The following is a 26,519-nucleotide window of genomic DNA, read 5'->3' as shown; positions in this document are numbered from 1 at the left end:
CTGTGGTTTCTGACTTAGTTACAGTGTTTCATACTCCCTCTCCTTCCTCTCACAGGCAGGCCTCTGCATTTTACTTAGCAGATAGGTTTTCAACAAGTGCAGTTAGTAGTTGGTAAGACACAAGCTAGACTTTTCTGAGTTCTGATAGGACCTGACAAGGGTTTTTACCTTGAACCTAGAGCAAACATGAGGACAACCCTACTTTTTTCATCACTTCTGGTGGCATCTGGACGAACAAGATTTCAGTGAACCAGAGACTTAATGTTCTTCACCTTGAAGGCGCAGGACTGTCTTCCTTGTCATTTGGAGTGATCACCTTTTGTTACATTGCTGTGGAACACAGATTTTTGGGTGAATTGGTTTGTGTACAGCTTTCCTCCTGGATTACGTGTGGAGATTAGTGATGGGGAATGCGGCCGCAGGTGGCTTGGAGCATGAGGCGGCTGAGGGCAGAGAGGCCAGAAACTCAGCTGGGGCAGTTTCAGCGATGAGCGACCCCACACTGTCTTTGCAGAAGAAGCAGTCTTCTCCCCCAAAACTTCCAATGCCCCCAGGAGAGGAGCTGGAGGAACGCTTCAATGTGGTGCTGGTGAGTAGCTGAGGTACACACCCTTACTGCATATGAAAACAAACCAGACTGTAGATGCAGCTGCAGCTGCAGAAACCTAAGGAAACATGCAGGTTTTGGTAATGAACCAGCTGATCCGGAAACATAGAAATAGGAAACTACATAAAATAAATCAAATGTGACTTAAAGTAAGTAAAGGTAGCAGTTATTTAGTCATGTTTACCTACATTTCTTTTACTTATGGTGTGTTTTGCCACCATTTATCTCACTTTCTGTTGTAAAATCCAATGCCATTTATTAGGATCTTTGAAAGTGATCTATCACCTGTCATTTTGCCCAAATGCTCACCAATAATTCTAGGTATTTCTGAAATGCCAGACTGGATGGGTAGCAGGCCTCAAGGGGAAGTTGAGCAACACATTTATATGAAAGCACACAGCACCGGAAAGCAAGTGTTTCACCATTCTTTCAACAGTCCCTAAAACAAGGACAAAAATCCCCAAACTTCAAAAGTAATACCTATAGTACTTGTGGAAATCACAAAGCCATCAGATCAAATTCAAATTCTTGTAAAATTAAAAATCTGTTGAGTTGAAAAAGAAGATCTGTTTATGTTGGTGCGATCAAAACAATGCATTAATGAAATGCAAAGAACAGAAATTATAAACTGAATTGTGATCATGGCAAGATTAAGTCAGTAACATTAGTATCAGTATGAACTTTATTCCTGTAACCTGCTGTGTGATGATGCCAGGAGATGTAAACATTACAACAGGAAGCAATGGCTTGCTTTATCCTTTCATCTTTCTCTAGATTTATTCAAAAGTAGTGAAGAGTGAACAACACTTCAAATGAAAAGCAAAGGAATTTATTTTTATTAATCTCAAACTAAGGAGTTTCTTTGCAACTGATTATATTCAAAACTAGTTGCGAAAAGAGTTTTGTATTGCAGCTTATAATTGTTTAAGGTGTTAGTTAAAGTCCTCAAAATACTTCCCAAACATTAGGACCTGGGTGGGGTCAAAAAGATTTGACAACTTACATGAACAAACAAAAACCCAACAAAGATCCTAATTTGTTGAGCAAATGCAATTCTATATCAGACAAGAAAGGGGAAATATTACATTACCAAAGATTACTTAATTACTATAATGACTGTTCTCCCCAGTATAAAGATGATGGCAGAATAACGGTAAAAGTCATGCAACTACGGATGCATGTGTGGGTTCTCTATGGGAACTCAGGCTTCCTTCCAAAGTCCAAAAAACAAGACTGTTTGCTTAATTGGTCAGTCTTAATTGTCCTTAGCTATGGTTTGTGCTTGCATGGGTGAGTGACCAGCAACCTGTAAAGTGTGTACCCTGCCTCTCACACAGAGATTGCTGGAGATAGCCACCAGCTGTTAAAATAAAACAAAATAAAATAGCTGTTTATTTAAATTGTACACAGAATTCTATCATAAATTAATTGGTAATAGTGCCTTAGTCAGTATGACTAAGGGAGTTATGCTATGAGGCTAAAGATATATTATTATTTTCCCCAGGAGCTGCTGTTTATGATTTGTGCATCAGTCGAAGATGGAGAAAAGCATTGATTTTATTTTAACTTACCGCTGATTAACATCTAAGTGTTTTAATAAATGTGTATCTGTGTAATAGAGTAAAAGTTCTCGAAAAGCAACACATCATGCTAGTATTCAAAGAAATTCATAAACTGATGAGAAAAAAGATCCCTGACATTACTGACATGTAGCAGTCTGGAAAATGTTCCAATGCCAGAAAACATGGAACATTAGTGAACCTTCTTAGAACAAGCTGGCCTTAAAACTTACTCCAAGAGTGCATTAATAACTCTTGCAGGTTATAATAGAACCCATAACAACATCTAAAGCACTGCAGGCCTCAGCTGCCTCAATTAAAGTCAATGTTCATCATTCGACAATAAGAAAGAAACTCTTCCAGAGTTACAAGACAGAACCACAGCTGACAGTAAAAAACACAAAACAATCTAACATTTGCCAAAAGAAAATAACATCCAGATGATCTCCAACGCCTTTGGGAAAATAATCTGGAGTTTGCGAGCAAAAGTAAAGTTTACTGGAAGGTGAGCGTCTTGTTACATCTGGTATAAAACTAACACAGTATTTTAAAAAAGAACATTATACTGACCGCTATACATGCTGATGACCTTTAGAGTGGCATAGTCAAATTCTGGGCTATTGAGATGCTGTGGTATCACCTTGAAAGCTTCAAACAATTCTGGTTTAGATTAGTTTTTGTTTCCCTTAATAAATAAAATATAACACCTAATTTTGAAATGCATATATTTAAACTTGTGGGTGTGACAATCTCACATACTGAACCAACATGGTCTGTGCAGCTTCGTGCCTGTTACACACTCTCAGTGCTCATATGAATGTATGACCTCACTTCCTCTTTCAGCAGAATACTTCCATTGTAAGCTTAAGATGTGCAACAACTAGATTGAAAGTGCGTATCAATAATTCTTCTACAAAATGAGAAGTGGACCTTTTCCTTCTTTATTTTTTACCCCATTTCATCCGAACTAAAAAGTGCATGACTTACATTATCATCTGTCCTCTTTTCCTACCACAAAGCCCACAGAGGGACTCCACCCTTACCCCACCAAGGATGAAGCGTTGCTCTTCTGAACCAAGGCAACGGGCCATTTCCGTTTTAAACCTCTTCGTTTTTAAATATGTGAAAAGAAACGCCAAGCCGCTGTTTGGGTGTGCAGGGGGTAACTCAAAACCACACCCAACGCTGACAGTGTGTTTGGTGTTTTAGGTCAGATCAAAGTGCATAATCTGACATAAAAAAATGGGTGGGGGCGCTAAATAATGTTAGTAAGAATTTCCCTTAATCACAAGCTACCTTCTTTGATGCTGAATTATTCATAGAATTTATTTTGGGTCCTTATTTCCTTAATTTCTTTACCCTTTAAAGAGAAGGAACAGTCATTTACGCAGGAGTTGCCCTTTCTTGACACTGAGCTAAACTTTTGCTATGAATATGACAACCTACACTAAAATCTGTGGAGGTGGGGGTTTTCAGTACTGGTCCTTGTTATGTACAGTTTACACAGTTCTTTATCAAAATTATTTAAAAATATTTGGAAAACGGAAGCAGAAAAACAAGATTTATGAGTTTACTTTGTCTTTTATTTATCTGCTGGATGTCCGGCAGTATGGATATGTGTTTTTTTTATTTATTACTAACTCTGTTATATCTGCTGATGAACTGCATACCAAATCATAAATTTGAAAGCCTGTAGCAGACAGCAGTGGATTACTTTAGGGCTAACAATGACTTGGGGAAAACCCAACACAAAAAATGGAGTCGATTGTTTTTTGTAACAAGTGCAAAAGTCAAGCTCTATTGGCTTGTATCAGTGTCACCAGCAATGCTTATGTACATCTCTGAGATGTAGAAAGGTGCACTTATCACAAAGATTTATTTGGGGGTGAAGTATCTCTTGACAACCGCTCATGTATACACTGAGTCATTTTTGTTCCAAACAGATACATCCTTCACTTCTCACTGAAATATGAAAGGTGTCATGTTAGACTGAAGAATTGCAAAAGCAAGAAAAATAAAGAATGTGCACACAAGGATGATGTCTGACAAAGTATTTGTCTCCTTGCTGTTTTCTTTGATTTGTTTTCCTTAATTGTTTCAGATCATTAAACAAATTTTAATATCAGACAAAGATAAACTGAGTAAATAAAAAATGTTTTCTAAATATAATTTCAGTTATTAAGAGAAAGAAACCTATAAAAAACAACTTGCTCCTATGTGAACACATAATTAATCACCTTTTGAAAACATCAAAACACTAACCACAGCCAGGCCTGTTTACTGCCAGACTGTTCATGATGCAGAAATCACTTAAATAAAACCTGTCTGACAACATGAAGTACACTTAAAGATCTAAAAACGCAACACATCATGTCCTGATCAAAGAAAATTCAAGAACAAATGAGAACCCTAACCCAGTCTCAAAAGGGTTACAAAGCATTTTTCTAAAGAACTGTCAGGAGTGGCCAGTCTGCTAAAATTGCTCCTGCATCAGCAACTTATCCAGAGTGTCACCAAAGAATGAAGAACGAAAAGTCTTGCAGGCCTCACTTGCCTCAGTTAATGTTAATGTTCATGTTTTATTCAACAATAAAAAAGAGGCAGGGCGAAAATAGTATCCATAGTGACAGGGGCGTTTTTAGGGTCTCCAAACATTGGGGGCTTTAGCCCAAATCCAAGATATTTAGATTTCAATAAGACAATTTATAGGTAATTTAAAATGAAAATAACATAGGACATATTGTACCAGTTCTCTGTCTCGGCTGGTTTTAGACTGAATGTAAATTATTGTGAATCAAACAAAAAAGGTTTGCAATAATTTTACTTCTTATTTTTGTTAGAAGCTGAATGAAGGACAAGGATAAACAGAGTTTAGGCCTGATGAAAAACCATTTTGCTGAAGCAAAAAATGACACATTTTGAGGTATTTAGAAAAGAACTTAATCTGAATTTTTGCTGACAAAAGTTTTTCTTAAACTCAGAGATGTTTACTGTGGGCCAGATAAATGTGCTTCTTTTTGTCATCTACATAAATTACCTTTTTAAACGTTATTCTCATCAAACTGTTCCTCTCCTGAGGCTCCATTGTCTTTAGTCTTATATTTCAAAAAAGGAAAGTGGTATAAAGTTGATTTTCCTAAATCTTAGTCAAATGGTAACAATCCTACAACACATTTATTTTATTATGCCAAGAGCTTTTGAAACATTTAATTAAAACTGTTCCTTCTTTTATGAACCTGTTCTCTTTTACTGCCATCTTTTCAGCCCTTCATTCCACTTCTGAAGAAATTTGGCCTGCCGAAAATAATAAATGAAACATTTTACAACACAGTCTTTTATTCTGCACAGAGCATGTGAGACATTAGTGCAGTTCTTACTATTAAACACTTTGAGAGGAAAGGGTGTTAAACTGTGTTTAAAATATAGCATAGAGCCTCATCCTGGACCTTATCAGTACTAATATTACAGTTATTAATAACTGTATACATATGGTATGTATGTCTCATCTTCAGTAAAACTCTATCCTTGTTTAATTAGTTTAGTTTATATAATATTACATGTGTAATTCAGAAAAATAAAATAGTTAACTAATCAATGGTCCACCTGTGATTAATTGCTATGATTTATTTCTTAATTATCCTGCATGTTTAAACCCAGAGCTGTATGTTTAGAATCAGCACAGAAGATATGAAAGAGAAGAGGGATGCTTACTTTTGCTCTATCTTCGTCTGGGTTATACCGGTCGGCATCCACCTGTTCACCGGCGTCCACACGCTCCAGGCTCCCACTCTCCGGTTGGCTCCACGGTTGCTCTGAAATGAGTTCTGTTCGAGCCGCTCAGTGTAACTTTTCAAATAATGAAGGAGGAAGGTCGACCTGGAGTAAACTGCAGTTCTGGACTTCTTCAGAATGGAGTCCGTCTCTGGCTGTGCGCGTAGTTGCGCATTTACGGTGCCGCGAGTGCGCAAATAGCTATTTTTTTGTCTTCTCCTTTTAACTCAGTGTCAGGTTAGGTGGAGCGGGACGTGATTATAAGGAACACAATTGAAAAAATCTGATTGTTTTTAAATAAAACTGTGAAGGCCAATACCATTTTGTGGCTGCATCTTTTTAATACTTCTAAATTTCTTCTAAGTCCGGGGCTATTCAGAAAACATCCGGGGCTTCCCAGGTCTAACTACGCGCCTGCATAGTAAAGTTCCAAGGCCAAAACCTCCGGTGACCAAAATTAACAGAAATGCCTGTCTCACATTTGGTTAAAAAAAAAACCATCTTGATAATCCTCAAGACGTTTGGGAAAACATTTTGTGCACAGACAAGAAAAAAGTGGATGTTTCCTATTATATCCCGGGTAAAACTCACACAGTATTTCAGAAACAGAACACCATACTGACAATCAAACACGGTGGTGATACTTTGATAGTCTAAGGCTGGTTTGCTTCTTCAGGTACTGAAAATCTTGCTGTAATTCTTTTCTCTACCAGAAAATTTTGACTGTGATCCTGCTAAACCCTCACTCGACATGACAGAAGCATGACTTTGAACAGGCCATTCATGCTCAAAACCCCTCCAATGAGACTGAATTAAAACAATTCTGTATAGAAGAGTGGGCCAGAATTCCTCCACAGAAATGCAAGCAACATCTGTTGCCTGCCAGGGTGGCAGAACCAGTTATTAGGTTTAGGGGGCAATTACTTTTTCACATGGTGCCGGACTTGTTTGGAGAGCTTTATATCCCTAAATAATTGACGTCACTTTAAAACTACATGTTCACTCAAGTAATCTTTGTCTGATTTTAAAATGTCTTAATCTGAAACATTTAGGTTTTGACAAAAATGCAAAAACAGAAGATATCTGTAAGAGGTCAAATATAAAAAATCTATATGATAATAAAAAATAAAAAACAATTCTCCTTCTCTTCTCTTTCAGAGCTACATGAATTTGCCTCCAGACAAACTTAAGCTGCTGAGTCAATATGACAATGACAAGAAATGGGAATTAGTCTGCGATCAGGTGAGATTTTGATAATGTTTCTTTTTTGATAATGTTTCATCATTTGAAAACACAATACACGTCATGAGACAGAGCAGGATTCTTGCATCAGTGCTTTTACCAGGACAGAGTTGACTCAGAGTACATAACCATTCAGAGAAAAAAATTGGTGCGGTGTGTGCAATTTGAAAAAACCTGCCGCTCAGTTTCTGTGGTGGCAACTGATGCAGTTGTCACCCTGGCAACCAAAAGCGGTTAGTGTTGTTTTGTTTTATGTTGCGCATGCAGGAATTGTTCAAATGGTGCATAAATATGATAATTGTGCTCTTGCGCTATTCATCAGTTTTCTAATAAAATGTGAAGCGTCACTTGCACATGTTAAATCTGCTCTCTGTGTGTCACCAGGAGCGCTTCCAAGTCAAGAGCCCTCCGTCGACTTACTTGTCAAAAATTAAGAGCTTCTACCAAGATCAAGGCGGGGTGTCCCGCAGGGTCAGTGGAACGCACAACCCCCCCGAATGTTAAATGTTAAATTAAAATGAAATTCATCTTCAAGGATGTACAATGACACCATTAAAATGATCTCTTTTCCTTCTTTAGTCAAAGAAAAAAATTCAAGATGCAACCCAGGTCCTTAAAGCCTTGGAGATATCTCTTCGTACCAATCACATTGGGTAAGTCTGTGTGATATATATATATATATATATATATATATATATATATATATATATATATATACATATATATATATATAAGGCTGATTCAGCTATTTCTGTCGTTCACTTGGATGCACCTTGTAGAAATGTTATACAATGGTGCAATAATGAGTATGTGAACAAAAATGTTTTTAAATTCACTCCAACCATGCTAAGAATGAGTAGATGAATTGGCTAAACTCTTTAGGATGAACTACGACTGATACTGATGCCACACCAAGCGTACTTCTAGCATTACCAGCAGTTCAGATATAGCTCTTATCAGAACACTTGATGTAGATTCAGGCTTCACCATCTGATAGCAGCTCATTCCTACTGCTGTTGGTGTTAGCATTCCTAACATGATTACTAACTGGATGTGCTGGACCAGAGCATGGAGTAAAAGAATATTCAACCAGCCTAATTTACCCACAGTCCCTCTAAATTCACAATGACAAAGGTTACAATTTTGGAGTCTTTGATGACTATATCCTTCCCATAATTTCTGCTCCACAGTATAACTGTATCATACCATCTCTTTTTATGTGAAGCTTTCATTTTTACTAATGTTCTTTTGTGTTTTTAATGTGATAGTCTTATCTCTGTTTCTTAGCTGTACTGTAAAACACAATGAATTACCTTGTGTATGAATGGTGGTATGCAAATATATTGCCTTGCATCAGTCACGGTATAAAACTAAAATGGATAATATTAAGGAATGTCCTAAGAAAATTACTAATGCAGTTTATGATTCACAATCTATTTGAATGACCCATCATACATCCACAACCAAGAATGATGCATAATTCTGAGTCACATAAGTAAGAATAAACATTTCAGCAATCTGGCTCAGTCATGACAAACATATAAACCCTAATGTTATACTTTGGAGATTTCTAGCTACAAACAATGAATGTAACACAAAACATGGGAGTTTATTGAGGTGAGCAAAGTATTAATTTATATGCAGGAACACCGGAAGCCAGTTAATTCAGAGGGGCTATGTTTCTAATTTCCTGTAGCAGCAAGCTGTGCTGCAGATCAAGTGGAAACTTGTGTTTACTTAGAAATATTTTTGTCTGTCCTCCACATCAATGACTAAACTGAACACATTTTTGTTATGAAAAAATCCTTGGTTTAAAGTTGCTACTGGCTGCAAACCTGCCAAACCTTTTTTACGTTCAGTCTATTTCATGATAGCTACAGGACAATGTAATTTATCATTCTTTCTGCAGATGGGCTCAGGAATTTCTCAATGAGCAGAACAAAGGTTTGGATGTTCTGGTGGAATACCTGTCCCATGCTCAAAGTGACAGCTCGTGAGTTCTAACTGAACATTTGCTCTGTTATACTTAACAGCAATATTTATCACTAAAAGTGAATCTCAACATTTTGCAGATTTGATTTGGAGACTGTGGAAAATGGTGGCACCCTATCAGAAAGACAAAAACCGGCAGAGCGGTCAATGGAAGATTTGACCAAGAGCTCCAGCAGTGGTCACTCGCATGGGATGACCAGAGCCGCACGGGCCCTTACTGTAAGGTAAGAAGCTGCAGCAATACAATATCAGAGGTATGCTAGTGGTTAGAAAGAGACCTGGTTGTCCACATAGAGCTGTTCTTGAAAAAGAACTTGCAGCCTGTTTAGTTGAACAGATAAAACTTTAGAATTAGTAAATCAGAAGTCATGGAGTGCGTGCGTATGTGCTCCGGAGTCACAACCAGTTTCTCAGAGAAGATGACACAGCATAATTCTAATTTCCTGAAAATTTTTGTTGCACAGTTTATTCTCTGTTCGCTGTCCGACTGATGCAATATACAGGGGTTGGACAATGAAACTGAAACACCTGTCATTTTAGTGTGGGAGGTTTCATGGCTAAATTGGACCAGCCTGGTAGCCAGTCTTCATTGATTGCACATTGCACCAGTAAGAGCAGAGTGTGAAGGTTTAATTAGCAGGGTAAGAGCACAGTTTTGCTCAAAATATTGAAATGCACACAACATTATGGGTGACATACCAGAGTTCAAAAGAGCACAAATTGTTGGTGCACGTCTTGCTGGCGCATCTGTGACCAAGACAGCAAGTCTTTGTGATGTATCAAGAGCCACGGTATCCAGGGTAATGTCAGCATACCACCAAGAAGGACGAACCACATCCAACAGGATTAACTGTGGACGCAAGAAGAAGCTGTCTGAAAGGAATGTTCGGGTGCTAATCCGGATTGTATCCAAAAAACATAAAACCACGGCTGCCCAAATCACGGCAGAATTAAATGTGCACCTCAACTCTCCTGTTTCCACCAGAACTGTCCGTCGGGAGCTCCACAGGGTCAATATACACGGCTGGGCTGCAATAGCCAAATCTTTGGTCACTCATGCCAATGCCAAACGTCGGTTTCAATGGTGCAAGGAGCGCAAATCTTGGGCTGTGGACAATGTGAAACATGTATTGTTCTCTGATGAGTCCACCTTTACTGTTTTCCCCACATCCGGGAGAGTTACGGTGTGGCGAAGCCCCAAAGAAGCGTACCACCCAGACTGTTGCATGCCCAGAATGAAGCATGGGGGTGGATCAGTGATGGTTTGGGCTGCCATATCATGGCATTCCCTTGGCCCAATACTTGTGCTAGATGGGCGCGTCACTGCCAAGGACTACCGAACCATTTTTGAGGACCATGTGCATCCAATGGTTCAAACATTGCATCCTGAAGGCGGTGCCGTGTGTCGGGAGGACAATGCACCAATACACACAGCAAGACTGGTGAAAGATTGGTTTGATGAACATGAAAGTGAAGTTGAACATCTCACATGGCCTGCACAGTCACCAGATCTAAATATAATTGAGCCACTTTGGGGTGTTTTGGAGGAGCGAGTCAGGAAACGTTTTCCTCCACCAGTATCACATATCCTGCAAGAAGAATGGCTTAAAATCCCTCTGACCACTGTGCAGGACTTGTATATGTCATTCCCAAGACGAATTGACGCTGTATTGGCCGCAAAAGGAGGCCCTACACCATACTAATAAATTATTGTGGTCTAAAACCAGGTGTTTCAGTTTCATTGTCCAACCCCTGTATCAGACATCAAGAAATATTCCCTGAAGTCACAGCAATATGTAGCTGACAACCTTAGCAGATGCCTGGATTGCATTTATGGCTATTTCTCAGTAAACGTCTTGTCTCACTGCTTTTGTTTATTTATGCTCTTACATTTGTTATTCCTTTACAGAATAAGCTCCACTCTGGCAAACAGGATGCATAAGAAGTCACATTTGTCCCATCAGAGAGATGATATACACGTGTGCATTATGTGCTTAAGAGCCATCATGAACTACCAGGTAGAGTAATATCAAACATCAGTGTGAACATGCAACCTAATCCATGTTTTTTCATCTATTAAAAAGAAAGTAAATTTGTCTATGGTTCAGCAAACATCTTAAGCTTCCTCTGCTTTCATTTGAATTCCAGGACAATGCTGAAATGTCTTATTTTGTAATTTACAGAATCGTTAAATGTCAATGTAACAAAAAAACTATTTTATTTTTCTATTGCATCAACTTGCTTGAACACAATCAGTTTAAAACTTTCTTTTGCTTTCAGTCTGGTTTTAACCTTGTAATGACTCACCCATGCTGTGTGAACGAGATCACTCTCAGCCTCAACAGCAGGAATCCCAGGTGAGTTCCTTTGTGTTTGAGTTAAACTGTGCCTCACTGGCCTGTTTGTATGGACACCTGACGTATCCCCCTCTGCTGTAACAGGACCAAAGCTCTCGTCTTGGAATTGCTGGCTGCTGTTTGCCTCGTCAGAGGAGGGCATGACATCATTCTCTCCGCTTTTGACAACTTTAAGGAGGTTAAATTTGTGTTTTAAATCACTTTTGCCGTAACCCAACAAGTCCCCCGTGATTTTTACTCTTTAGTAAAACTATTGCTGCACATTTGCACTCTTCCATGACTCATCTTATGACACAGTCCACCTCTCCTATGCGGTGTTGTCACATTTCTAACTCGTGTGAGTTTTGCATGTGTGTATGTCGAAACCTAGATGCAGTTCAGTGATGTAGCATATTTTGTGTTTTTTGGTTCAGTTAGTTCAGATAATTCCAATACATTAATCAAAAATTTAAAAAATGACATTTATGTCCCCAGGTAGGTAACAGTTTAACTGCATATCTAAGATGCTTTCATTGTCTTCAGGTGAGCAAAGAGAGGAACCGCTTTGAAAAACTGATGGAGTACTTCATCAATGATGACAACAACATTGACTTCATGGTAGGACCATCGATTTACCACCTTTACTGCACAATGTTATCTAATTTTAGGTTGTGACATTTTAAAATATTAATTAAAAAGAATAATTCTTAATAATTAAAACTTGAACAAGTAAGAACAAAAAAAATAACATTATTTTTCCCTTTGAGATTATTAAGGCTATTTTTTTTAACTGAATGAGGAAAAATTAAGTGGCTGCAAATTACTCTGGTTTAACTGCCATGTTTGTCTGCAGGTGGCCTGCATGCAGTTCATTAACATTGTGGTCCATTCAGTGGAGAACATGAACTTCCGAGTCCATCTGCAGTATGAGTTCACTCACCTTGGATTAGACAAGTATCTGGAGGTGAGTGTTGGCAGAAACACAGGTCAGGTCTTTACTTATCAGAAGTGCAAAACAAAATAATGTGTCAGGTGATAGTTTATGTGGGCTTAAAGATACATGATGAGCTTCCAGGTGAGCTATCAAGTGAACCTGAGGCATTTTTTGACTGTTTTGTCTGCAATTCTTACTTTTTGGTTTTTTTTAATCATTTTTGTTAACTTGTAATTTAATTATGTTTTCCTTTCTACTGAGCTGTAAATAGTGATGACCTAATTTCAGATATTTCTCTCGGGTTTACTAACATGACAGTGATTATATGATGTATAAGCATTAAACATACAATTATATTTAAATATACAGAACATATATTATCAGATGTATGATCCTTTTTAATATCATACGTTTCTGTGCATCAGAGTGTGAAACAGACAGAAAGTGAAAAGCTGAAGGTCCAGATCCAGGCCTACTTGGACAATGTGTTGGATGTTGGAGCTCTGCTGGAGGATGCTGAGAACAGGGGAGGAGTGCTGGATCATGTGGATGAACTGCAGAATCACAACGTACAGGTAAAATATTACATTATTAGAGAATTCTTAGCTCAGTAAAGAAGACCCTTCTGCTGCATTGATTATGATTTTAAGAAGTGATGTAATAGAAGGATTATGCTTGTTTTATTTCGCAGCTGAACTCCCGGCTTCAGGAGCTCGAGACTCAGACCACAGAGAGGATATCTGAACTGGAGACTCAGCTCATGCAGGCCACCAAGGAAACTGAGTTGCTCAAAGTATGAGCTCACTTACAACACACACTATCAGACAAGAAATCATGACATTGATCTCACTGAATTTGATCAAAACAGCTAACTTATAATCCTAATATGAAATAAAGAATCATATCTGAATATGTTTTGAGGACATAAAAACTGTTATTTCCAACTTTTTAATGTAAAGTTTTACATGTCCTGAAATAACTAAGTCTCTGAAGCAACATAATCTTGTGCTATTAATGTATCTGGATAACATTTTTAGTTAAACAAAAGTATCTACAACTACCAGGTAATATGCCCCTGACCTTTGAACACACGCTTTTGTTTAGATGAAAAGCTATTCACATATTGTGAACTTATCTAGGACATTTTGTTATTTAAAATCTTCCCCTGACAAAATACAAGTAATGTTTTTGGCTTATTAAAATGTAAATCTGGGCAGGTATTAGGCATTAAAGCCATGAAGTAATGTCCACTCTCTTAGTAAAAAGCATTTATAAAGTGGGACTCCAATTGTTGGACTAATAGGTATGGGAAACTACCTGAAGACAGATGAATCAAGTTAATAAATCTGTGTCTGCATCCCACAGGAAAGCCTCCGGGAATCATGTTCCCAGGTTAGTTCTTTGCAGCAGAGAGAACGAGAGCGTGAGCTGGACAGAGAGAGGGAGAGGGACCGGGAGCGTCTGGGCACCTCTGCCAGTCACTCACCTTCTGAGCTGGAGCAGAAGATCCATGAGCTGCAGGACAAGGGGCTGATCAGACTCGGACGCACTCCCTCAGGAGCTCTGGACATCCAGGTTGTGCCTGTGAAAGTTGTTGAGTATGTCCAAAGCCCATCCTCAACCACCCAACCAAGCATCTCCTCCTCAGCATCCACCCTCCCCTCTCCACCTTCTCCATCTACCCCTCCTGGTGGTCCAGGAGAGACTGTGACTCCTCCCCCACCACCTCCTCCTCCATCAAGTGGAGGCTCTGTTGCTCCTCCTCCACCCCCTCCACCCCCTCCACCACCCGGGGCAGGTCCACCACCTCCTCCTCCTCCACCTCCTCCACCTGGTGCTGGACCCCCTCCTCCACCTCCTCCACCTGGTAGTGGTCCCCCACCTCCTCCTCCCCCACCTGGTGGAGGACCCCCACCTCCTCCTGGAGCTCCAGATGCCCAATCTGGTGAGCACATTGAGACAAACTGGAAAAGTCTCACTAAAGTTCATGACCTGATCTGTGTTTGACCTCTTCTCTTGTTTGTGTTTGCTCAGGGTTCAAGACTAAGAAACCCATTCAGACCAAGTACAGGATGCCTTTGTTAAACTGGCAGCCTTTAAAACCAAACCAAGTAACAGGCACAGTGTTCAACGAGCTAGATGACGAGCAGATCTTAGTGGTGAGATTACGCATCTTGCAATATTGACGTTTTGATTGGATCCTGGAATTAAATGATTAATTTTCTCTGCCTCACATTCTGTCCATACAAGGAGCTGAACATGGAGATGTTTGAGGAACAGTTCAAAACAAGGGCCCAGGGAAATCCAGCAGACCTGTCCAAGGTTAAGAAAAAGGTGACGCAAAAAGCTCCCACCAAGATATCCCTCATTGATGGAAACAAGGCAAAAAATCTAGCCATCACTCTTCGCAAGGGAGGAAAGAGCCCATCGGCTATCTGCACAGCCATAGAGATGTATGTCTTTATGTTGCATTACTGTCTATAGCTCTCAGAATAAATATCTTTCTGTCCCTTCCAACTCTACACCTCTCTTTAACCAAAATCCTTGTATTGCACAGGTATGACCAGCAGTCTCTGTCCATAGACTTCCTGGAATTGCTTGAACACTTCATACCATCAGACTTTGAAATGAAACTTCTTGTGAACTACGAGAAAGAAGGTCGTCCACTGGAGGAACTGACAGATGAAGACCAATTCATTTTACGTTTCGGGAAGATCGCTCGTCTAAGTCAGCGAATAAACACACTCACCTTCATGGGCAACTTCCCAGAGAGCATCAAACGCCTGCGGCCGGTCAGTTTGTGGGAAAAACTTTGACACTTCAACTGGAATAAGCTTTAACCAAATGGGCTTATGGTATTTTTTCTTAATCCGCAGCAACTTAATTCCATCATTGCTGCATCCATGTCTATCAAGTCTTCAGCTAAACTGAAAAAGATCTTAGAAGTAAGCCGAACAGTATACAAACACTGGTGCAACTTCTAAATGTGAGATTTTATAATTCAGCACACGCATTCTCTTTCAGATTGTTCTCGCCTTTGGTAACTACATGAACAGTAGTAAGAGAGGTGCGGCATACGGTTTCAGGCTGCAGAGTCTTGACCTTGTAAGTAGCTTTGCTTTGTAGATTTACTTTTGCTTTTACAACACACACATTACTTTACTTTAAACGCGTTTCGTCACCTTTCAGCTCTTGGAGACCAAATCCACCGACCGCTCCCAGACGCTACTTCACTTCATGACTAATATCATTCTTGAAAAATACCCGGACCTGGTCAACTTCCACACTGACCTTCACTTTATAGACAAAGCAGCTCTTGGTACATAGATATACTTAAGTTATCCCACTTTTTTAGTTTGAGAATGTGTTTGAAATTAAATTTTTTTTTAAATTAGTGTCCTTGGACAGCATTCTTCAGGACATCCGCTCATTGGAGCGAGGTATGGAGATGACCAAGAAGGAGTTCCTGGTGCAGGATGACAGTCCGGTGTTAAAGGAATTCATCAAAACAAACAGCGAGCATCTCGAATCTTTGATCAAAGACAGCAAGACAGCACAGGTTGGAATTTTGTCAATTTCAACCATGCACACAACTCTTAATCTTCTTATCATCTTTTCATACACTCGTTCTTGTCCCTCCAGGAGGCTTATGTCTCTGTTGTGGAGTATTTTGGAGAAAATCCTAAAACCATGCAGCCTTCCATGTTTTTCCCGCTGTTTGTGCGCTTCATAAAGGCTTATAAGGTGAGAGTCCTTCTTTTATGCATCGCTAGCAACAGATCTTTTCATGCTAATTTTTTCCATATTCTTAATGCAGACAGCACAGCAAGAACTTGAGCTGAAAAAGAAAATGGAAAAGGAAAAGGAAAGTTCTGAGGAGAAAGAAACATCATCTCCGAACAAGGCTGCTGCACAAAAGGTAAGAAAATTCCTCCAAAATTTACTTCAGCTCTGGGTCAGTTCACTCCTTCACTAGTTTCTACCCCTATTTCGTAACAATGTGCTGCCCTTTTGTCTTTTGCGATTTTCGTTTTGTTGCCAGACACAAACAATTGATACTTATGCTAATCATGGTGAATCAGTTTGTTTGTCTTTGTAGTTTAGCATTTTAATTAAATAATGGACATAATCACAAGAAAATGTTAAAATCTCTCTCAAATCATTGATATAATTGATTATTTTCTGACAACTTACCCTATTTGGGCAAGTCCGCTCTCTCAAAATAAGAAATTATGACCTCTGGCCAAACCAAAATAACTCTGTGAACTCCTGCTAAAATTATTTACTTGAGCCATATAACCACATTTTCTTACAGAAAGCAGATTAAAGGAAATGCATTTTAATCATCTATTGTCAAAGCAAGCACTGAAACTTCCTTCTGTCAGGTACAAACTGACACATGGCCTGCATGAAACATCCCACAGCAGACAGTGTGAAATTATCCAAACAGGAAAAGTATGAAATAGTGAAGACTTGAAATGACTAGCTCTTATTAATAGGGATCTTGAGATTAAAACAGAATTACTCTAAAACAGCAGAGGCCATTCCAAGAACTATCAGTATATTCTGTAGCTCAAGTAAAACACATGAGATTTTAAGTGACCCATATTTGTTTGAACTGCATATTATTGTATTGTTTTCTAATATTTAAACTAAAATACTTGTAACGTTAATTATCAAATGCATCTCAATAAAGTAGAAAATCACTCAAGCTAATTTGTCCTAATTCAGTTCAACAAGGAAATATCTTATTTAGATATGTGATATGTTTCAAGCACTCGTTTTTGGTAATTTTGATAATCATGGCTTCATGTAAAAGAAAATCCAAAAATCAGTTTCTTAGGAAATTAGAATATCACATAAGGAGATAAAAAAAGGATTTTTAAAATTGGAAATTATATGTTATATCCATGCTATGGCCTACACAATCATGGAGAAGACTGCTGACTTGACAATCGTCCAGCAGACAGACATTGACACCCTGTACAAGGGTGAGAAACTACAGGTCATTGCTAGAGAAGCTGGCAGTTCACATAGTGCTGCTTTCATGCTTACTATTTGCTAGTTGAGTGGAAAAAATAAGGTAGAAAATGCAAGGCTTGCAATAGGGATAGCTGCTGCCTTCAGAGGATTGTGAAGCAAAACCCACAAAGAGTTTAGGGAGATTCACAAGAGATGTGACTGTGCCCACAGCCACAGTTTCAAGAGCCACCAAACACAGACAAATCTAGGACATGGGCTACAACTGTCACAATCCTTATGTCAAGCCAGTCCTAAACTAGAGACTTCAGAAGCATCATACCAGGAAATCGATGTCTTAGAGTCTGGAGGAAGAATGGAGAGGCACAGAATTCAAGTTTCTTGAGGTCCAGCGTGAAATTTTCTGTCACTGATGATTTGGGGAGCCATGTCATCTGCTGCTGTTGGTGAAACATATTATACCAGTTCTGATGTCAGCACAGGCACCTGCCAGGAACATTTAGAGAAGTTTCCTCTGCCGACAAGCTTTCTGGGGATGCTGATTACATTTGCCATCAGGACTTGGCACCTTGCCATGCTGCCAAAAGTAATACTTACTGCTTTAATGACAAAAGCTCTCACTGTTGGTCAGCAAACCCCACCGACCTTAACCCTATATAGAGAGACAGCAAAAGTATAAAAATATTGAAGACTCAAATTGACCTAATAGTAATATAAAGAAGAAAGACACCAGACTCAACAATGCAGACAAGATGAAGGCCACTGATACAGTAAACTGGGCCTCTTTAACACCTCAGCAAAACCCCAGGCTGATCAACTCCATGCAACATTGCATTGATGCAGTACTTCATGCAAAATGAGTCCCAATCAAGTATTGTCCATATACTGTACAGTATATGGACATACTTTTCCACAGACTGAGATTTCTGTAAGAAAAGTTTTTTTTTTGGTCTTACCTAGGATTCAAATTTTCTGAGAAACGTAGTTTTCATTAACTGTAAGCCATATTTATCCAAATGACAGAAATAAATGTTTCTTCCTCAGTTCAATATGTGGCTTCTTTCTAGGGCCCCATGATGCCGAAGATGGATCTGATAGCAGAACTAAAGAAGAGGCAGGTGAAATCTCCGGTACGCGAGGGAAAAGATGGTGCTCTGGAGGATATTATTACAGGTACAGTAACAAGAAACACTGAAGAGTTTCACGCTAAACTGTAGGTAAAATTCTACCTTCATGACATCATGTTTGTCATCGCCTCATCAGATCTGAGGGCAACACCCTACAGGCGCTCAGACGGTCGTCGTCCAGCTCAACGCCAGGAAACTTGAGTCAATTTTGGTTTATTTTTTGTGGTTTTGATGAATATGCATAACATGCACTCAAATATACAAGCAACTATACCAAGCTTTTAGAATATGATGTATATACAATATAACTTGAACCAGCTTCAGCATCATGTGTATTAACTATATTTTTAGTGTGAATTAGCTATGTAAATACAGGAGAACATAAAACAGTTTCACCAGTAAGTTCTCCAACTTTGATTCATCAAAACTATTTTTACCAATTCTATGCTCCATCAATGGACTTGTATGCTCTAAAATTGTAATACTGTTAAAAAAAAATCATGATATATTTTTAAAGTAAACCTTTTTGTAACCATTGTTTTTTGTATTCGTTTTCTTTATGATGCGAGATGTGACTCGTGTGTGAGATAAAGTCACAAAAACAGAAGGAATAAAGCAAGATCAGACTGTACAAGAGGGCTGAACTTTATTGGACACACAATCACAGCAAATAATGTACAAAAGAAGGCAGGTACGGGTTGCCTGCTGTCTTCTCACGGAAAATAAAACACACATTTCTCACAGAACATCATGGCATCCACGCTGATAAATTATCTCCAGTATCAGTAGGCATTTCAATTTTATATATCTCATATAATTGATCTGTTTTCTGTAGTTATTTTTATTCTTATGTCACACTACTCTACAAATGGGAGAATCAAGCTGATTTCTTATGTTGGGGTGCGTTCGGGCCTTCAGATCCCTGGACGTTAAACGCTTCCAACCACTATCATTATCTTCACGTAACTTCACAGTAAGACTGAACATGCCCGTGTCACAGATACTAAAATAACGTATCGTTCTTGTTTGTAAATCTTGAACATATATACCCACTTCTCCGACTCTTTCTTATAACTGTGAAAAAACATGTACGTAACTTTTTTTTTTCTCTAGACTGCACCGTGCATTTGCTTGAGACTATACATGCATTGTTTTTGTATATACCTTTGTACCCATCATCATAGTTTATTAATAAAACATTTTCTTTTGGACATAATTCGGTAAACTCTCTATGACTCAACCTATTTACAAGTCAATTAAATTTTTTAAATATATTTTTGATGCCAAGATTTTTGAACATCCACACATTCAAGTAAAAATCTCATATACATACTACAGAATGTAGGTTGAGTATATGGAAAAAAAATACAATGGCAAAATCAAAGACTTCATACATCTTCGCATGATTCCCTAATAAGTTCATCTTTTATCATTTTGATAGTTTAGCGTAAACGCTACTTAAAGTCACAAACTGGAGGAGTATAAGCAACAAAATGTACACTTATAGTCTGAACCTTTTTATCCACATTCCTGCCATCTCAGTTCACATGCAAACAAATAAAACAGGCGAAATAGATAAAGCCAAGTACTTTCCTTTAGACAAAACAGTGAGGCCTCATGTGAAGCCTTTGGACTCATGTCACAGTAAGTACTACATCTTCTGTGTTTCCGACCATCTCCAGTGTCACTAATACCATTTAGATCACAAAAATACAGAATGGCAGAGTAAGGTGAGAAAAAAGAATAAACACATAAAAAATAACCCAGGCCTAAACAAATAGATAGTAGCAAAATAAGCCCCTACTAACAGGCACTAGTCTAGCCTCTTACACTTTAACTTTAGGAGCCAAAGGTGCAAACAAGCTGGACGAGCATTTTCAGGGAAAAGCTTTTTAAATCGTTATAATTACATAAAGTTCAACTCATTATTTGTAAAGAAAACCCTAGAATTTCAAAATTAACTTCAAAATATATTACAGAACCTAATACTTATCTACACAGATATTTTAAATTATATCAAAATGTTCCGCATATGAATAAATAATCTCAGAGTGAAATGTAATATCTCTTTGAATGAATTAAAAAAGAAAATTCTGTACAAAATGGTCACTAATATATAAATCAGAAGAGATGAGGACATTTACAGTATTGAATTTAATCTAGACCTACATATTTATATATATATTCAAATTGTTTCACAATTATATCATACACAAACATCTCACTTAGATATATTTATATCTGTATATTTCTCCTATGTCTAGTTTCAAGTTTGCATGGGTTTTTCTGATTGCCAGAGTGTGCTTAACATGCTTGAAGCCCCCCAAGCATGTTAAAATCACAGCCCACTAACACTTGTTTTGTGATAAAAAAGTCCAGGTGGCATTTTAATACAGCTCTCTGATTTCACTTAGGCTAAACTACCACATACTTCCTCCTTGCTGCTCACTAAATGCACAAACTGTAAATTTATCTTGAAATGTTACAGCTTTGAGGATTTCTTTCATTTGACTGAATCTGCCTTGCAGATCCAGAATGCACTAAGTATGAGGCTGTGATATTACAGATTTTCACCGTCAAAGCTCAAGCGACTTTCTAGTCTGTACTCTGAAACTTGGTAAAAAACACGAAAGTGTTATTCTGTCAGTGTTGCTGATATAATTTTTAATTACAAGATCATTCAGGCACTAGGAAAAAAAAAACTTTGCAGGTCCTTGGAGACAATCAGGCATAAGTATGGCAAAGGCAAAGAGGAATCCCTTGGTAGAAGAGTGAGAGTACCAAATACATATTGCACATGTTCAGAACTGAACCTCATCAAAAATCATCCTATCTTAACCTTAAGTAAAATAGTTTTAACAGACCGCACACATGAAGACAATGCAAACCGAAAGCAAAGGGGAACAAGCAGCTGATTAGTGTCTCTGACTGTCAGACTCATCCTTTCACTCCAGCTCTATCCATGGAGATTGGGCGAGTCAAAGCTAGCCTTATTAAAGTAGCCTTCAAACTCATGTGCTCAAACTAATCCTTGCTCCTCACGCCGCCTGCTCTCTGACACGAGCCTCTTTTGCACTTGTTAATCCGTTTCTTTTAGTCATTCTGGAGAACAGCAGAGAAGTGTAACTGTTCGTTTAACCTTGTCAACATACAACAAGGCAGATTCCAGCCAGACACAGAAGACATGCAACCCCAGAATGGTTCATTATGAAGGATCTACACTTAAAAATAAACTCCCCCACTGTGATATGATGTAAATAATCAAACAGCTGTTAGAGAAACACCAGCGGCCCGTAATAATGAAAGTCAAAACTGGATTGATAAAACTACGAGAACGTGTGTAATTTATAGATTTGTGCTCATCAACGTTAATCCAGTTCATAAGGGGACATTTTAACCCTGGTTGCCAAAAAATGCTGAGCCAGAACAAAAAGTAAATGGTCATAATTATTGAATTTTCAAATAATTTGAGTTTTAAATTGTTTGAAGATATTAGCTATATTTATGTAGTAATCTTTTGTGGAACTAATATAGGTTCTCTGACAAACACTTTTTAAGCGTTTGGATAATGATTTATTGTAATGAAAATACTGCAGCAACTAAACAGTTTTTTGTCAGACTGCAACAAACCAATTTAGCAACAGGACTCCTTTACTTCATCAGCATGCTTTGAAAGCATCAACCTGCAAACGTCTAAAATCAGTATATACAGACACATCTCAAATTAAAATATTATGGAAAAGTTAATATATTTTGGTAATTCAATTTAAGAAGTGAAACGCATATTATGTAGATTTATTGGAAAACAAGGTCATATTTTTCAAGTGTATAGTTCTGTTTAATCTTGATGTGTATGGCTATGGCTAATAAAAAAAATGTCCTGGTACAGTGGATGGCTGAGCTGGCTTTGGACTTGATAACTACACAGTGGACCAAGACCAACAGACACTGCATAATGTGTCTATATGAGTTTCACTCCTTGAATTGAATTAATGGAATAAATTAAGCTAACATAATATTCTAATTCAATGGGATGCACCTGTATATAGTTGAGCATCAATGATACCTTTTTATCAGTGTACTATAACATGTACAAATATATCACAGCCTGTGCAGTGATGGTCCCCCAGTCTTCTACTGAGTCTGAATGCTAGTTTGAAAAACTCCGACACCCATACCTTAAATGAGCAAAAATAATTGTAGATTCTTATTTCTATTTTGTCATTGCACAAAATTGTAATAAATGAAAATGTTATAGCCTCCTCAACTATTTAATAACTAAGCTAATAAAGAGGGATCTTGTATTTTGAGAAGAAACTGTGCTTTCTTTATATTTTTATGATCCGCCCTGATTTCCTCACAAGGGCCAAGCAATATGATATCTAAACCTGTGCTAATTAAAAGTTTGTTCTTTTATATATATATATATTTCAAACAGTAATTTAGTGCCATCTGTTCATTATAGTCAAAGATAATGTACAAACTATGATAAAATCTGGAAATTTTTTACCATATAATCTTGAAGCAACAATATCAAAAGGAAATCATTCTTTTTGGGTGAAATGTGGGGTCAGTGTGATCAATTTCACCTGAGGGGCAGCATAAAATATATCATTGTATAATATTAAAGATAAAGAAACAGATTATGTCTGTGCTGTACAGCTTAACGTTACAAGCATGTGCTTGAGTCTTTGGAATGGGTTTTGATGTCAGGTGTCAGAACAACCTGCGAGATGCTACAGTGAAAACATCCTGATTGTCATAAACAACTAGTTACAACACACATACAGTAAATCCACATGGGTAATACCGACCCTCCTTTGCAGTTTCCCCTCTTTTAGTGTAACTTGGCCTCCTCATTCTATATCAAACAGAGATGTGAAGATTCATGGCTGCTCGTTACAGTGTGCTTTCATTGATAATGCTGCAATATCCTTGTTCCCCTCAGAATAAACATCCTAGACATGTTAACAATAATAGATGCAAGGGTTTCATTTGCAGAGACACATACAAAACTTCAAATGCAGCATTAAATTAGAACCCAAAGGAATGTGCAGCGGAGGGAGAACAATCATGTAAACTCTCAGTGTGTACAAACAAAGGGGAAATTATAGCACCGATTTGAAGTCTAAATCTTGGTTGATGTAACAAAATTAAAGAATTCCCTTTTTGCACAAGACACCTTAAAACCACATTCATCGCGTTTGTCTTTTTTTCTTATTTTCACAGCAGACTTCTTCTGCCAGGTTATGCAGGTACGAAAGAGCAACATCATCCTAAACATATACAACTATAATTTGGTGATTATTGCAACTCTACTTTCATAGTCACAGTCTAGATATGGTAACTATACCACTAACAGCCCACTAAACGAGAACATGTCAGACAACACCAACCTTGTAGCAGACAGCTGGTGGAAATGGGAGGCCTGGCCTGTTTGTGTGCACTCTATTTGGAATTCTGGCAGTAGGACTGTGTGGGAGACCGTGGAACCAGATGAGAGATGGAAACTTATCCAAGAAGAAAACTGAGTGAAATTATGAAGTATCCAAAAAGAAGAAAAGATGGATAAAAGGAATCCTGAAAGAAAATATCAGTAAAAAAAGATTTATCTATTCTTGCTCAGAGACAAGATGATTTTAGAATTGTATTCTAACATGTCCTCCCCCCAACATTACTCATTATTAAGAGTTGTCACCATCCTTACAGTTGCTGAGTTGTTGGGGGCTGTCAAGTCTTCGTCTGGTGAGTTTGACAATCCCAGAGGACAAGGTAAAGGAACCAAGAGGCGTGGGAGAGGAGGGAGAAAGGGATGGAGTAGGGGTTGTGGGTGAAGAGGAGGATGTGGGGGTGGAGGACAGGCTGCTGGGAAGAGAGGATGATGCTCTCTGCTCCCGGAGAAGGCGGCGTTGGCGTAGAGCAGAGGACAGGAGCAGGGCCTCCGTGCACAGGCCAGAGGCTGACAGGTTTGCCAAGAGGGCCTTTGCTTGGCTGGAGGAAACTGTCAGGGAGGGGACAGTCCCCTCATGGGGCGACATTCTCAAGCCAGGTGCAAAAGCTGCTGCAGGAGAAGGCATTTGGCCGAAAAAAATGCTCGCTTTCAGTCCAGACAGGTATGGTTCAGTGGTTCCAGCGCTGTTGATCCTCAAGGCCTTGGAGTAGAGCAGGGACACAGAAGACAGAAGGGGATGGAGGAGGAGCGCAAAGAAATGAGGTTTTCAGGGGTTGAAGTGGGAAATTATGAAAAATTTTAAAAGTCCTAAAATCTAGAAGCATAACTTTGGACTGAATACTAGAGATGTTAATGGAGCTGGTTAAGTAAAATGGGCAGATAAGAGTGCATCTCTGTAGTCACGTGAACAGGAGGAGGAGGAAGCTGAAGAGGCTGGACGGGGACAGGTCGCTCACTGCTGCAGGGTTACAGGTGCAGCAGACGGGCAGGCCAGGAGGTGAAGGGCAGCACGGGTTCACACAGAGGGGCAGGATAAAGAAGTATCACAAGAAAACATGTAGTGAGGGGAAGGGGGAGTGAGAACAGGAGACAAACACAGGAGATTGTTATTCAGGTTGATATCAGCATGTGTGATGAAAGCCAAGACAGAGGCTACCATCTGTACATGATGACAGAACCACTGATCCCACTAATAAGGAGCAACAGTGAAAAACTATGCATTACACTGTTGACTACCTTTACTTTAACACTTTCTCTTATGATGTTCATTCGTTGAAAAAGCAACATACACAGATGAACATATAGAGCCGCACCTTTATTTAATTGAAAACAATGGAAGATTCAGCCAGTAGATGGCACTGTTTCAACAGAATGAAACTTGTGGGAAATACATTTCAAGATGACTTTTTCAGGTGCTGATGTGAATGCATGTGACAGAAACCTTTTGCATGCCGTATGTGCAAGGCACCAACAGTTAAAAGTACACAGAATGGGACAAAAAAGTTTAGTCAGGAAAGTTATCCACTTGTTCAAAAGAGCAAACAGGTGAAAAAAAATCAACAACTTTTGTCTTTTTTGGGAAATAAAGCCAGCTTTAGTTGTTTCTGCTTGCAACGTTCTTCTTAAACCTGATACAAACTGCTAACATGGTCTTTAAACCTGGGAGAGCTGCCTTCTAGCATACACACACTCTCACAGCTTCACACCAAATGACAAGACGTGACGTCACTAGTCCCGCCTTGTGCTCATCACCTACAACTGGCTGTTTTACTGTTGGGAGTCATATGAGGCCAAATCCAGAATTGGAAGGTTTGAGGCATGAAAATGATCCAATTGTCATGCCTTCCTTGATCTGTGGCAAAGCAAACGAGGAGTAACAGGGGCTTTGAACTGTAGCAGCGGGGCATATTGATTTGATTGGTCCTCATGCCTGAAATGCTTTACTTTGACTGAAAGGGGGTTTGGGGAGAAGAGAGCCTCAGTGCCTCCACATTTAGTGACACACCTGGAAAAGATGTGTAGAAACTTTTCAAATAAATTCATCTTTTGTTCTAGCAAAATATCTCGCACATCCTTTAATTTGAGTATGTTTATTTAGTTGTAGAAAAAATAGCTTTTAACAAAATCAATGGTGCCACACCTATTGGTACTTCTGTAAGATTTCAGAGAGCATGCAGAGAGACCATTCCTCTTTGCATGATCTTTCTAGATCATCCAGAGTCCTGATATCTCTGTTATTCCATCTCCCATGCAGCTCACCCTACCAGCTTTCTAAAAAGACTGAGGTCAGGGCAGGTGGCTGAGATGGCCATTGCCGAATGTTGATTTTTGAGTCTGTGTTGAATACCTCTGTGCTTTGGATCATTATCCAAATGATTTATTGCCTACCAATTTTCAGCTTTCAGATAGGAAAAGAAACCATTCAGGTTTGAATAACCGAATTAAAATAAAAGAGGCAGTTTAATGAAAATAGTGCATTTTCCCCCCTAAAGCAAGCCTTTTGCTCTCTTTTTACAACA

The 26,519-nt window shown here is 38.7% G+C and overlaps 2 protein-coding genes across 7 annotated transcripts in view; one reads left to right on the top strand and one right to left on the bottom strand.

Moving 5' to 3' along the window:
- The first annotated feature begins 22 nt into the window (after positions 1 to 22).
- LOC124862790 (formin-like protein 1) lies at positions 23 to 19,085 on the top strand. Its single transcript, XM_047356918.1, has 25 exons — positions 23 to 589; positions 7,096 to 7,179; positions 7,564 to 7,650; positions 7,759 to 7,832; positions 9,089 to 9,172; positions 9,252 to 9,395; positions 11,081 to 11,189; positions 11,452 to 11,528; positions 11,613 to 11,706; positions 12,051 to 12,125; positions 12,361 to 12,471; positions 12,867 to 13,016; positions 13,133 to 13,234; positions 13,807 to 14,386; positions 14,476 to 14,600; positions 14,692 to 14,894; positions 14,999 to 15,233; positions 15,318 to 15,386; positions 15,466 to 15,546; positions 15,631 to 15,760; positions 15,837 to 16,000; positions 16,084 to 16,185; positions 16,259 to 16,360; positions 18,489 to 18,594; positions 18,685 to 19,085. The coding sequence occupies exons 1-25, from the start codon at positions 404 to 406 to the stop codon at positions 18,747 to 18,749; spliced, it is 3,339 nt and encodes a 1,112-aa protein (XP_047212874.1). The 5' UTR covers positions 23 to 403; the 3' UTR covers positions 18,750 to 19,085.
- Positions 19,086 to 19,169: 84 nt separating this feature from the next.
- si:ch211-278a6.1 (SRC kinase signaling inhibitor 1) overlaps positions 19,170 to 26,519 on the bottom strand; it is a 138,510-nt gene continuing 131,160 nt past the window's right edge. For 5 of the 6 annotated variants that reach the window (XM_047356912.1, XM_047356913.1, XM_047356916.1 and 2 more), the window contains one exon: positions 19,170 to 24,958. In XM_047356912.1, coding sequence (XP_047212868.1) covers positions 24,953 to 24,958 — 6 coding nt within the window. In that variant the 3' untranslated portion in view covers positions 19,170 to 24,952. The remainder of the gene's footprint in view (positions 24,959 to 26,519) is intronic. The other variant, XM_047356914.1, reaches the window with a different exon arrangement.

This window comes from Girardinichthys multiradiatus, chromosome X (genome assembly GCF_021462225.1).
Source record: "Girardinichthys multiradiatus isolate DD_20200921_A chromosome X, DD_fGirMul_XY1, whole genome shotgun sequence".
In the NCBI taxonomy this organism is placed as follows: Eukaryota; Metazoa; Chordata; class Actinopteri; order Cyprinodontiformes; family Goodeidae; genus Girardinichthys; species Girardinichthys multiradiatus.
Note: the sequence above shows the minus strand (reverse complement) of the source record. Positions and strands in the feature narration are given on the sequence as shown.

What these genes read in the sequence shown, in the direction of transcription:
- LOC124862790 (XM_047356918.1), top strand. Translation starts at nt 404, where the DNA reads ATGGGGAATGCGGCCGCAGGTGGCTTGGAGCATGAGGCGGCTGAGGGC. An exon ending in TGCAGAATCACAACGTACAG is followed by an intron (nt 13,017 to 13,132) that starts GTAAAATATTAC and finishes TTTATTTCGCAG; the next exon opens with CTGAACTCCCGGCTTCAGGA. An exon ending in GCATCAAACGCCTGCGGCCG is followed by an intron (nt 15,234 to 15,317) that starts GTCAGTTTGTGG and finishes CTTAATCCGCAG; the next exon opens with CAACTTAATTCCATCATTGC.